Consider the following 13,642-nt stretch of genomic DNA (forward strand, 5'->3'; position numbering starts at 1 on the left):
GAATTTTTATCAGCTTGAACAAGAAAGTGACATTCAAAACAAATTAGACTGGCCAGAGGTCATGTTATCTATTGACGTGGGAGAAGTTATGATGCGCTTGAACGATCTGGAGATCTTTCATACCCTTTTTAAATGCTCTTAGGTTCAACTAGGCAGAGTAAAACATAGGTGTTTGTAAAAAATTGACTTAAAATTGTACTGAAATAATGAGAAATTAAAAGACTCAGTGAATTCTAAAGCTAAAATATCTGCCTGTTTTTTCCTTAACTCTGCGTTATCTTTGAGCATGTAGCTCATCGTAATGGTCTGCGCTAGAAAGAAGACTGTCCCTTAAGTAACCCTTCGTTATGGTGACGTGGGGTGTGGCACTCCTTTGGGCTTCTCTTTCCCCAGCTACATTCTGGAGCATGCGAAAGCCCTTGACTCATTTTGCAGTTAAATATAATAGATCATAATATCAGAATTTTAGATATATAATGTAGACTAAAACTATTAAGATATGACTTTTTAAAGCCCCAAAGTGAAATTTGTCAATAGTTAGGTATTGTTATCTTTAGAGAGATTTTGTAAAAATTTTCAGAACTAGTTGAAGTTTTGGTAGTGAAAATACTCACTTAGGATAACAGTTTTGTAATTATTTTTCTTTTTCTTATTTTTAAATTTCAGGGTCAGCCTGGTCCTCAGGTAAGTGAACTCTTTTCTGGCAAATTAGTTCCAATTTACAATTTTCCCAAGTATGGAGGTTTTTCTGCAATTCTTTTCAAAGGATGTAAAACAGCTATGAACGAGTAATCATAACACCACACAGTAGACCAAATATTTCCCAGGAGTAAACCCTTGGGGCCTCTTCAGGATTGTCTGAGCCACATCAGCTGTTGGGCCAGATGGCACATTTAACAATGTACTATCATATAGAGCAGAGCGCTTAACTGATCTGAAACAGTGCCACAGGACTTCAATCTAAGACAGAATGACTTAGTAAATGTCGAGTATGAACTGGTTTGCATTAGGTGCTATTAATCATGTACTAGTAATGTTGTTGTATGTAAATCCATGCAGACTGATTATTTAGACTGTGATCCTACTAGCTACTTTTGATTCATTATAGATAGATATTGAATTCATTCTCCATTTTCAATATAAAGCAACTGCTGAAGACATGATTTATAATTAAGTGTGAAGGCATTCAACAGAAAATCTTATTGAGCACTACATCATATCGAAGACAATGAGCAAACTTTAGGAAGGGGAGGAAGGTGGATAAAGATGGAAGTACGAAAGAAGTGAGTTTTCAGAAATGCAGAGTCAGTACAGCAAACTCAACAAGCAATAAATTCAATATCGATACTAATTACATTCTATAGGATGTTATGGAAAAGGACATGCAGTTATTAATGTTTTACCTTTAACACTCTAATACCTGTAACTTACATAATTATTTACTGAACTGCTACTCCTTGATGTACTGAATGCTATTTATGCCTTAGATTGTCTCATAAATAAGCCCTTTTCTTGATTGCTTTGCAGTCAATACCATGAATTATCTATTGCATGTAATAAATCCTCATACTAGATCACAGGAATATTATTTATGGTTTTTATGAGCTCTCTATATAAAGATGTCTAATCAAACAAATGAAAAATCCCACAGATCTCAGCAAGCTCATGAGAAAAAGTTTGACCTTTAATTAATTTATATTAATATCTGAGAATATCTGTATTCTCCTTATTTGTGATTTTCACTGTTATATTCCAAGTTGGTTCAAGGTAATTATTAAGGGAAAAAAAACTCATAGAAGAAAGTTATAGTTTGCTCCCTAAATTTGAAATGGCTATATTATAGTGGAATGAAGACAAAGTAAAAAGTGTTTTGTGTGTTTTTATTTAATGCCTGCCAACAGCCCTAGAAAGTATTATCTATCCTAGTTGTGTGTGTGTGTGTGTGTGTGTGTGTGTGCATGTGTATGTGTGTTACACACACAGACTCAGAAGAGACAAATTACTCACTTGGGTGATACCCTAGAACTGGGAGCAGAAGTGAAGTCTCTCTCTCAAACCCTCATTGCTCTGTAGCACTCAGCCCTCCAGAGAAGAGAAGAAGGCGAGACAGCAGGCAATAACAGCAGTTGGTGTGTTGGTTTTGAGAGATTATAGTTGTTAACATATTTTAAGTTTTAATAGGACCTCTGTCGCAGCCTGGACATCCTTTTCCACACCCAAAGCAGTTCTTAAGATAAAGGATTCAGGCATAAATAGTTTACTTGAGCGATGATGTCAGCAAGCTTGGTGAGGGAGTAGAGAAATGACACAAGGGAGGCAGGAAAACCAAAACCCACGTGCATTAGTGAGCAGCTTACCGCTGTGGACAAGGGGGTTCAGCCCTGCTGAGGCACCTGTGAGACTCATCCCACTGAGTGGCAAAGACGTTGATATTTATCTGCTCATTTCCTTCGTCGTCGTCGTCGGGAGTCGGAGAGTCACGCCTGGATGTTCACTCCTGACACTCTCAGCCTGGTGCTAGAGGGAAGCAGGAAGCCGCAGGGCCCATGGCCCCTGTATTCTAGCACTGTCTTGGAGTGGGGCAGTGGTGTAGGTGCTAAGTACAAGAGTCCTACAGACAAAACAGGGTATGAATATGAAGACTTAGAAAATTGAACATAAAGATAGCATTCAAAGCACATTAGTTAATGAGATACTAAAGGAAGTGGCTGTAAAAAGAAAAACACAGTCCTAACAAATCTTGAGTATACAGCCACAGTTAATGGACAGAAGAAAGGTGATAAACCAGCACCGGAAGCCACGCGTGGACAGAGCCAGGAGCGTTAGGAGTCCCTGTGGCTGAGACTAGAAAGTGTATCGTGGTACTTCAGAATTCCCGCATGTTTGGCCTTACGCTCACTGTGGTCCTGCAGAAACATGGTCTGCAAACGTAACTGCCCGTGCTTGAAATTTTGAAAATGTGCAAGGAGGTCGGGACTGGCGTTATCAAGTGGTGGCCTGCTCTGGTTTCCTTTCTGTTGGTGACCAGTTTGCTTTAGCGGATGTGAAATCACATGATCATGTAGTTCACAATGTTTTCCTCAGATAACAGCCAAAGTAAAGCAATGAACTCGAGAAGGACAGGTGTGAGGGGAAGTGTAGGGATGAGACAAACCTTCACACCGTCTTTCTAAGCATGAAAATGGAAAAGGCTGGCCTACCTCTCCTGGCTACATGATTAATATTTTTCCAAAGAAAAGAAAAGGGTTCTTAAGGAAGTTTTTCATTTAGTACTTGATGATCATTGGCTTTGCTTTGAGATTTTTTTAAATTATAGATGAATTTTATATATAGGCTCCTATCCATGTATATATTGCATTTTCCCTATTACCTATTGTAATGTGTTCCTTTCCCAACTGCTAGCCTCCTCTTGGGAAATTTCTTTTACAAAACAGTGGGCCTTAAACAGACTTTCAACTACAAAAACAAATTTTATCTATTGAAAATATGAACACTTAGAAATGACCCATGCAGTAGATGTAATTGCCAGTATGTGCAGCAGAGTTTTCGTATTTTATACAATTATATCTTACATTAGCTAACACCTTACTATCAATCTACTTTTTCCTTGAGTAAATTTATGTAAATTATACATTAAATCTGCGTAATATAGGTCTATAAGGTACATTCAGTAAATAAGCAAGCAACACGCATTGCATTTAAAAGCCAAATTAGAAAATGTTTAAGGGTTTTTAAATGCTTGAAAAGTTTATTTTACTTGATTGAAGCTCTCTTAAAATTTCCATGTTGTGTTATTTGGCTCACTAAAAAATGATCTTATTCACATACAGTATTTATAGTAGTAGGAACTAGGAATTTTGTTTATGTGTTTTTTCTTTTTCTTTTTTTCCTTCTTTTTTTGCTGACTTAAAGTGTTATCTACTTTGTAACGAGTTAAGGGAGGGAAGGGAAGAAGAGAGCTTGCCATCTACACAAGCTGTCTTCAAGCAAGTTCTCCCTTAACTAATCCTTAAAACAACTCCCCCCCACCGCCCCCAACCCCAGAGTCATAGCCATGTCACCCAGAGACTCTTAGCTAGCCTACCTCCACCGAAAATCTACACTCCCTCTCACTGGGTATTATTGTGAGAGGTACATTTCTAAAAGCCCAAATTCCAACCTTCAATGGATTTTTCATTAAGACACCGTGACCAATAATGATTCGTTTTTATTGTGCAATAAGAATATCTTTTAGGTACATGAGGAATAGGCTTTTGTGGATTGAGCTGGGAAAGGCATAAATGTTTAAGCTGGGAGATTGTGCATCCTTTGCAATTTATTAAAAGATTTCAGCAGAATTGTAATTAGCAGCTAGTTATTCATGTGCAAATGTTTATGTCGATGGGAATTCTCTTGCATTAGCTGAACATTCCCGCATCGTCTTATTCATGGTATCATACAGCATGAAACTCCTCCTTAGGGAGTGAAAAAGCCAGTTCTACTTTTGTGCCACATGTTCTTTTGTAAGGGCTTCCAGATTAATAAGGTTTTATTTTGAAACTGATGGTAAAAAGAGAGAGCGTCTGTTATTCAGTGAGTAGTTCCGATCACCTTCCTTAAGCTGAGGATGGCTTAGGTGGATTTAGCATAGATCGTTGAAAACTGTGGAGACAGGAAAGCTAATGGCTGTGAGCCCTGGTACAGCCAGGGTATGAAATTGAACGAGAAAGTAGACCTCCGGGAAGGGAGATGAGCCTTTGCATTTACCTAAATGAGTGAGAAAATGGCTCTTGACAGGGGAAATGAGATGGTGAAAGGGTATTAGGAAGAATAAAAGGCGATTCTCGCAGCTGTGGTTAAGATGGGAAAAGGCAGGGAAATGAGCGGAGAGGGTGTTGCCGCGAATCCACTGAATCAAGGGAAATAAAATTCTTTGAGAAAAAAAGGGAAGGGATGAAGTAAATGGTGTCACAGCAACTTGGAAAATGGGTGAAAAGAGGAAAAATAACAAATATCAACAGAGGCTAAGTAAAGGCAGAAATAAGGAAAGGAAATCAGAGAAAAGACAGATGAGCATTTGTGTTTCACATTAGAAATAATGAGGATGATTTAGGGGCAGGGCCACAGTAATCTCTTGAAATGAAAGTCACCCCGATATTTGTTCATTAATTCATATTGACATCAAAATTCCATTGAACCATTCAGCAAGTATTTATTTAGCCCCTACTATGCACAAGGCACAATGAGGCTGTGAAATCGTGGTGAACAGACTCAGTCTCTGTTCTTGTGATAATTCTGTGCTTTATTTTTTATCTTTTAAAATTAAGTATTTTTATATTAAAATATTGAATTCACAGAGATTGAGTATATTGAAATGTGCAATGTGATGACTTCATATACATACACATGTGTAATATTACCACAGTCAAATTAACACGTCCGTCACCATCCATGCTGTACACTAGGTTTCCAGAACTTGCTTGTCTTATAGCTGAAAGTTTATGCCCTTTTACCAGCACCTCCCCATTTCTCCTACCTTCTGGCCCCTGCCCTACACTTCCATGAGTTTGATCATTTTAGATTCCACATATAAGTGACCTCATGCAGTATCTGTCTTTCTGTGTCTGGTTTATTTCACTTTGCACCATGTCATCAGGCTTATCCATGTTGTCGCAAATGGCAGGATTTCCTTTTTGTGGCCATGTAATATTCCACTGTGTACATATCCCATAGTTTCTTCATCCATTCGTCAGTCCGTAGATGCTTAAATCGGTTCCATATCTTGACTATTGTGAGTAATACTCTAATGTACGTGGGAGTGCAGATATATCTTTGACATACTGATTTCATTTCCTTTGGATATAAACCCAGAAGTGGGATTTCTGGATTGTATGGTAGTTCTATTTTAATTTTTTGAGGAACTTGCATATGGTTTTTCCAGAATGGCTGTACTGATTTTCATCCCTACTAACAGTGTACGAGGGTTCACTTTTCATATCCTTGCCAACACTTGTTGTCTCTTGTCCTTTTGATAATAGCCATCCTAACAGCATGAGATGATAGCTCACTGTGGTTTTGATTTGCATTTTCCTGATGATTAGTGATTCTGAGAACCTTCCATATACTTGTTGGTCCTGTGCATATCTTCTTTGGAAAAATGTTATATCTCTTGTGATAGCTTCTTTTAATGTTAATGGTCAATAAAGTGTCAAAGTTCTCAAATCTCACAGACCCACCACTTCCGAGGATGACTTTGACCCCACCTGCAAGTCCTGCCTGCATCTGCACATCTGGGTGACCCCAGGTTCAATCTGGACCTCAAAATGAGTCATTTAAGGAGGACTTTTTGCAACATTCAGGTGGCTCGAGATCAATACCATTGTTCCAGGCATGGTCCTGGCGTCATGTCTTAGTTGTAATAATCGGATTTCTACCCAGATCCGGGCACCCCTGTTCTGGAAACTGAGTCATTTCCTGGCTCCCCACACCTACATTCCGTTTCTACATGACTCTTCTTTTCAACCCAGGCCCTCCTTTTCCTTTCCTCTCCACTGCCAGTATTAGAGGCATGGCACTGATACGTTTTGCAGCCTTGCTAATGACAGACTGAACAATTAAGTCCCTCTAGCTTACTTCCTACCTGGCAGGATTCCAGATTTCTGTTTTCTTGTAACCCTGACTCCCCCATTGCCATTCAGCAGACTGTGAAGATGAGCGTGTGGCCCGGCCACTCATTGCTGCAGGGAGGCAAGTTGGGAAAGTGAACATTTAGCTTTTTCCTGCATCTGTAGTGGAGGCATCGAAGATTGGGACTGAGTGTACTGATAACCTATATAGCATCCTATGTGTGTCTGCCAGATAAAATTTTCTGTCATGGTTCTGATTATGTCGCTCTTCTGACCTCGAAACTTTGAGTCTCAATATATTTACCTCATAGACTGCAATAGAGTCTTGCTTCTCACCTGACATTCAAATCCTCTGATCTGGCCTGTTTATTCTAGACTTCCTTTCCATTAATTTTTCGTTAATCTACTGTCTGGACTCTATGCTTAACCCAAACCAAATCAAACCATTTACTTTTTTCTGTTCAAATTTTTTCCTGTTTCTTAGAGTATTCTTTTCTCCTGAACTGCCTCCCTCCTAACCCTTAGACACGCTGTTTTCACACATCTAAATATGATCCCCCTTCTTCCATAAGATGCTTTACTCTCCCTTAACTGAATGTGACTTCTCTCTTTTTCTGCGTGGCCACAGCACTTGATCTGTACATCTTTTTATTAATACATTACTGTACTCTTAGAGGGGCACAGACTTCGCAGTCAGACATCAGAAATCAAATCCTGGCTCTGCCACTTACAAGCTCTGTGATCTTGAGCAAGTTACTTGTCACTGAGTCTCATTTTCCCCATCTGTAAAGCAGATATAATAACGTCGTGTCTCAACAGATGGTGTGAGTATTAAAGTAAGACAATGTATGTAAAACATCAAATGTGATACCTCATACATAGCAAGCACTCAGTGAATATTAATTCCCCTCATCCGTTTCCTCCTTCAATTGCATCATAGTTATTTCTAAGCATCTTTTCTCTCTTTGTTAATAGCTTTTATAAGCTTTAAGGGCATGATCTATGGTTTTTTAATCTTTAGTATCCTTCACAACACCAAACTTAGTTCCTTGCACATGATGGACATTCAACAAATATTGAGTTGTGAATAGTAGATCCAAGAGCTTAAGGCGAAGGAAGTTGAGAAGGAAAGAAAACAATCAGCTTTTCATGATTCTAACTGCCCTAGTCAGCTGTGGAGGAGTGGATAGAGAAAATGTGGCACGTATATACAACAGAATACTATTCAGCCTTAAAATGAAGGAAATCCCGCAATTTATGACAACATGGATGAACCTGAAGGACATTATGTTAAGTAAAACAAGCTAGGCACAGAACGATAAATACGACATGACCTCATGCATATGTGGAAGCTGAAAAAATTGATGTCATAGAAGCAGAGAGTAGAACGGTGGTTACCAGGGGCTGGGGGACTTGTCGAGAGTGTTGGGTGACGCTGGTCAAAGGATACAAAATTTCAGTTAGATAAGAAGAATAAGTTCGAGACATCTGTACAACAGTAATGTCATGTGTCATAAATAATGCCATTTAAATAAAGTTTCTGATGTTTCTAAGCTCTGAGATTTTACTGAACATTTATCTGTTTCAATATCTTGCTTCCACAGGGTTTGGAGAGTTTGAGTATCTTTCTTTCCTTTCATTATAAGAGTTTATTTATATTGACATTTAATCTTTGGTGAAAATAGACAGTACTAACCCAGGGCCATGCTTATGGTATGTTATTTTATTTTGTAACAATTTATGTGTAGAGTTAACTTTGATTTTTAACAATTGAGACTGTCATAAAAAGTATAATAAATTGTATGTAAAGCCACGCTGCTTAGATAGCAATATTCTCCCATTAATAAGTAATTTAACACAAATTGTAGAAACTAGTTGTTTTAAAGAACTTTCTCAGGTATTCTTTGCAAAGATGCATTGACATTTTCTTTGGCCCAAATAACCCCATCAGTATCTTCAGTTGAGGATAATGAACTCTAGTGGGACCAGTGTGTTAAGTGAAGGGTACTCCTTCCATACCAAGGCCATTTCTATTGCATGAAATGTTTAGAGTTTCAAAGCCCTCCTCATAACTCCCCTTGAGAGCTGCCTGTGAGCATAAAGGAGATATAATTCCCTTAGGAATTTGGAGGACTACAGTGTGCTGCATGTTGCAATTCTGTATTACTCAGTGAGAAAAAAATGTAAGAGAAAACCACAAACAAATACCATCAGACAACTGCACATGGAGGCGTGTGGCTTCCATTTGTACTTTCTCAGATGCCCTTGAGAAGTGGAAGATGTCACTTTGCCTTTTTTTCCAAATCTTTTTTTGCATTTTTTTTTGGTGTTCTGATATTGTCATTGTAATTTCATGATGTTTTACTAAAATTTACAAAACTCAAGCTGTGTATTCCTGAATAAAATGTAATATTTTGGGGCAGTATTTAACTTTCTATTCATATGTTTTTAATTATATACAAAGCTCCTTCTAACCTAACACTTTAGCAATTCCCATATTTCATGTTTGTGTTCCAATCCAGCCTTTTTCAGATCCATATAGTCTGACTTGGGGGAAGGGGAGGACATATACATTCTTTAAAAAATCTGAAAAGTATGTTCCCTTGCATTTGTGTGTGTGTGTATACAGAAAGTCTTGCTCACTACACAATAGAACTGTCATGTTAAACTTAGTAATGTATTCTATCCTGATAAATCATGCTAGACTTGCAAAGTATTATCGTCCTCTATTATCTATATTTTATGTGGTGGTTTTATGGTAAAAAGAATGATACTGAAAATCTTAATGTCTTAGATTTTTTTGGCTTTTATTAAGTAGTTAATATGATATGAAAGACTCCATTGTACTCCAGATAGCCTATGTCTTTGAGTACACATAGTATAACAGCTTACTTATTTTACTATAGTCTGTATTTCTTTATTGTTACATGATAATTTGTGTATTTCTCTCTTCCAAATAATTAGCATATTCAGTGCTAATTATTTAAGATCTTAAATCAGGCAGAATCTATCATAATAATTCATATCAGTAAATTTTTTTTATAAAAAATACATGGGGTCGAAGACAAATCAAAGGTAAATGCATCCTTAATTGACATAGTCAAATAAATATCATCAATTATCACTTTTGCTTAGAACAGGTACAGCACACCTTCCTTGAAACCTTGTACTTGGCCCCCTGAGCTATGGAACTACTTGGAAAAAAAAATAAACATAGTAGAGTTTTGGGTTTCTAAAAAACATGTTACTCCTTTCTCATCACCAGGAAATGGAAGCAAATAAGAAATACTAAAAAAAATGTTACTCCTTGCAGTAAGCTTAGCACCACCATTTACACTTGTGCAAGTAGTATACTGCACAAGACTGCTCAGCCAAGGTGCGGGAGCAATTTGAAATCCACATCCGAAGGAGGGCCAAGTAAAGCTTAGGAAAGGAAATCCTTGCAGTGGGAACCATGACTGGCTATAAAGGTAGTGTGATTGTAGCCGGGGTGGAGACGGGACTTTACTACAAGAACAAACATTTCTTCCAGAAACTCAAAATTCTACCATGTTTATTTTTCTCCAAGTAGCTCCATTAGCTCACCTTTTTAAAAATCTCAGGTGAGAGGTTTTAAGAAAGTTACTCTGTAACTATTCCAAGCAGAATGATAATTCATGATGTCTATTCAGCAGAAAGAATGACAAAAGCAAAGGTAGAGTGAGAAGAAGGAGGATCAGTCTGAGAACAGCTGGGATCCAAGCCAGGCTGCAGGAAAACTGGGGAAATCAAGCAGAAAAGAAAAGTTAGGAGCAGGTTATGAAGGACTTTGGACACAAGCAGAAGTGAGTGCTTTATTTGATAGGAATCTGAAGAGTCTTTTAAAAATAAATTTTTAAACTATGTAACTACTAATGGAGATTTTCAAACATTCTCAAAAGGAAGAGAAATAGTATCATAAATAGTATCATATCATGCTATAGGCCCATCACCCAGCTTCAAGAAATATCGATTGCTAATTTTGGTTCATGAGTCTCTTTCCCACATTTATTTTGTTTTGTTTTTGCTGGTATATTTTAAAGCAAAGCCAAGATATCATGCCATTGCATCTGCAAATACTGCAATATGAATCTCTAATTGATAAGGCCTTTTAAAATTATAATTATTTTATCAGCCCTAATAAAATTAATAATTTCTTAATATCAATACCCAGTCCATATTCAAATTTTCCCAATTATCTCAAAAATACTCAAAGTCCACACTTGGCATTTAATTATTAAAACTCTTCGGTCTCTTGTATTCTACAGTGGTCTTTCTTCTTCTGATTGTTTCATATCATCAACTTTTTAGGACATTTGTTCTGTATGTGGAGTGTCCCACATTCTGGATTTGTCTAATTACTTCTTTATGGTGCTGTTTAATTTATTCCCCTATTTTCTGTATTTCTTTTAAACTCCAAGTCAAATTTAGAAATTTGATTAGGTTTGGCTCAGACGTTAGGCAAATCTGTTACAAAAGTATAGTACCCTTCTGAGTTCATCGTACCAAGAAGCACATAATGTTTGGTTGATCAGCCTGATTTTCAGCAACCTTCCTCCTAATGCGTGTTGCATCCATTGGGGATTGTTGCCTGTCGCAGCTTTTTCACTGTGGATTGCAAAATGGGCCTCTGAAGTTTTCTGAGCTGAGGAATGATACATTCAGAAATATGTTCAGAAAAATTAGACTGACAAAAGTGCGTATGATGGAGTAGAAGGAGGAAAGGCCAGGGGAGGCTTGTAGATTATTCTAGTTATCTAGGAACAAGAGTGCTAGCAGCGTATGTGGCAAGATGGACCTAGATTCAAGGGATTTTGTGGAGAGGATGAAGTCTATAGGACTTGGCAATGGATCAACGGAATCAAATATAACACCAAGCTTTTAGGCTTGGTGGGGTAGTACTGTGTTTAACATAAAAATAGAAAATTCAGGAATCACGATTGGTTTGCAATACAAATTGAGAAGTTTGGTTTGAGGATGTTGAATTTGAGGTGATGATGGTATATCTTGGCTTAGACATCGGATGAGCAGTTGGGAGTACAGGATTGCGGTTTGGAAAAGAACTTGGGGCATAAATCAGGTAATAGTTAAAGCCTTGAGGGTATATTTGATAGCTGATAAAGGAGTAGAGTGAAAAAAGAAAAGATTTAGACACAAACTTGGGCCATCTGAACATTTATGGCTTTTGTCAACCCCCCCTCCCAAACTCCAGTTTATTTGGTTTTGGTTTAGCCCGGACAACTCCTTTCCAGGGCCCGGAGGACTAGCTCAGCGGTTTTCCCTCCCATAGCTCAGCTTGCTTCTTCCTAGTGGAGAAATGTCCCCAAGAACAGTAGTATTTCAACTCATGTTCCTTTGTGTTTCCCAAAGCCAGACTATAAATATGACTTCTCTGCTCCCTCCCTTTTCTTTCCACAAATCCAATTTCCTTTCTTTCTACGATTAATCTATTATTTAGGGAAGCTGGTGAAGATGGTTAAGAAGAAGATAAGGCATTAAAATGCGGGAATAGTGGGCAAAGACATCTTTTCTTCACCTTGTGTTTGAAAGAGGGTGACTGAACATGTTTGGAGACCACAGAGAAGAGCCCAAAGGAATTGGACAAGAGAGAAAAAGGGCAAGACTGGGGGGAGGCAGGCAGGTGGGGAGGTGCAGGATTACCTTCCCTCCACAGAGGGAGGAGGGTGAAGACACAGAAAAATCTGAAGATGGAGAGCGGGGTAGTTGTAGAAGCTCATGGTAGAAGCTTTTGATTGTTAGCCATTAGCTGAAAATGAGGAAGATCCAACTTACACTGGAAGCCCAAGCATTGCAGACAAGCCCCAAGATTCAGGTGCTCCCAGCCGCATCTGACAGTTGTGTTTTTCGTTCCTTCTGAATATCTCCTTAGACTCCAAGGGACATCCTACCCTTACCCTTGTGTTGTGCTCAGCGGCCCTTCACAGAACCTACATTGCTCTACACACAGTACTACACATGAAGCAAGGGATCAAGCTCGCCTTGAAACCAGGCTGCTTAAGTGGCCTGGCTAAAATTATGTTGGGACGATATATTAGGAAACACGATGAAATAGTTGATTGTAGATTAAGCCCAAGGTTTAAAGAAGACTCTGTCTTTGAATGCGTTTGAATCATACTGAGGACAGTCGAGTATTGTAGGATAGCTACACCATGAGCCAGAAAATCACAGGGGCTACTATGGGTGTTAAAAGAGCAAGCTGATACTTTCCTTTTGACAAAAGGAATGTTTAGGATTCCAGGTCTTTCACCATGGAGTTCATTTTATTTGACCCCTTTAAATAAGTAAAAGAAAAAATCAAAGTTAAACAAAGAATTTTTAGCAGTCTCAAACATATAGAGGCAAGGAATGATACTAGGAAGAAGGGAACCTTGGGTTTGATTGGCAGGGACAACACTTTGACTGTATTTAATTTGTATTGTGTTAGAAAAGAAAACCAGAGTGAGCGTCCCTGATTCCCGCTGTTTTATAAGCCCTTAACTCCATTGAGCTACATCAGTCTGACTTTTGAGAGTCCTTTTTCTTAATGTTTGGTTTTTCTAAATTTTCTTTAGTGCTAGACCCCACTAATTGCTTCCTTATGGCAGCTGCTTATGATTTAAGACTGATCATGGGCACTTATAGTCCCTTGTTCAGGGCTCAAACGGACATCACGAAAAAACTGTATAGTTACGATCTCACCACAGAAAATGCCCAGAAAATAATAGTCATAAAAATGTAATTTCTAGTAAGTGGGGCTGGTTGTGATATTTTAAATTTCTGTTCATACCCACCCCCTTCTGCTTGGTCTCTTTTAATCTCCGATGCAAAATGAAAGGTGTAAAGTCTGAAGCTATAAATCTGTTTATAGCTATAATTCCCTTCCCTGGCTTAGCAGAGTTTGACACTATAATAAACACAGTTCTTCTGCAGCAACATTGAATCTGGTTCTTCTATAATTCTTTATATGTTGCTGCTTTGAACACTGAGAGTTTTATTGCATTCTTTTCTTTCTGGTTCTT

The 13,642-nt window shown here is 38.1% G+C and overlaps 1 protein-coding gene across 2 annotated transcripts in view; it reads left to right on the forward strand.

The window, feature by feature from the left end:
• The window catches only part of COL25A1 (collagen type XXV alpha 1 chain), a 337,352-nt gene that overhangs the window by 189,191 nt on the left and 134,519 nt on the right, over nucleotides 1–13,642 (forward strand). For both annotated transcript variants that reach the window (XM_045537459.1, XM_045537458.1), the window contains exon 5: nucleotides 667–684. In XM_045537459.1, coding sequence (XP_045393415.1) covers nucleotides 667–684 — 18 coding nt within the window. The remainder of the gene's footprint in view (nucleotides 1–666; nucleotides 685–13,642) is intronic.

Source organism: Lemur catta, chromosome 26, assembly GCF_020740605.2.
Source record: "Lemur catta isolate mLemCat1 chromosome 26, mLemCat1.pri, whole genome shotgun sequence".
Taxonomy (NCBI): domain Eukaryota; kingdom Metazoa; phylum Chordata; class Mammalia; order Primates; family Lemuridae; genus Lemur; species Lemur catta.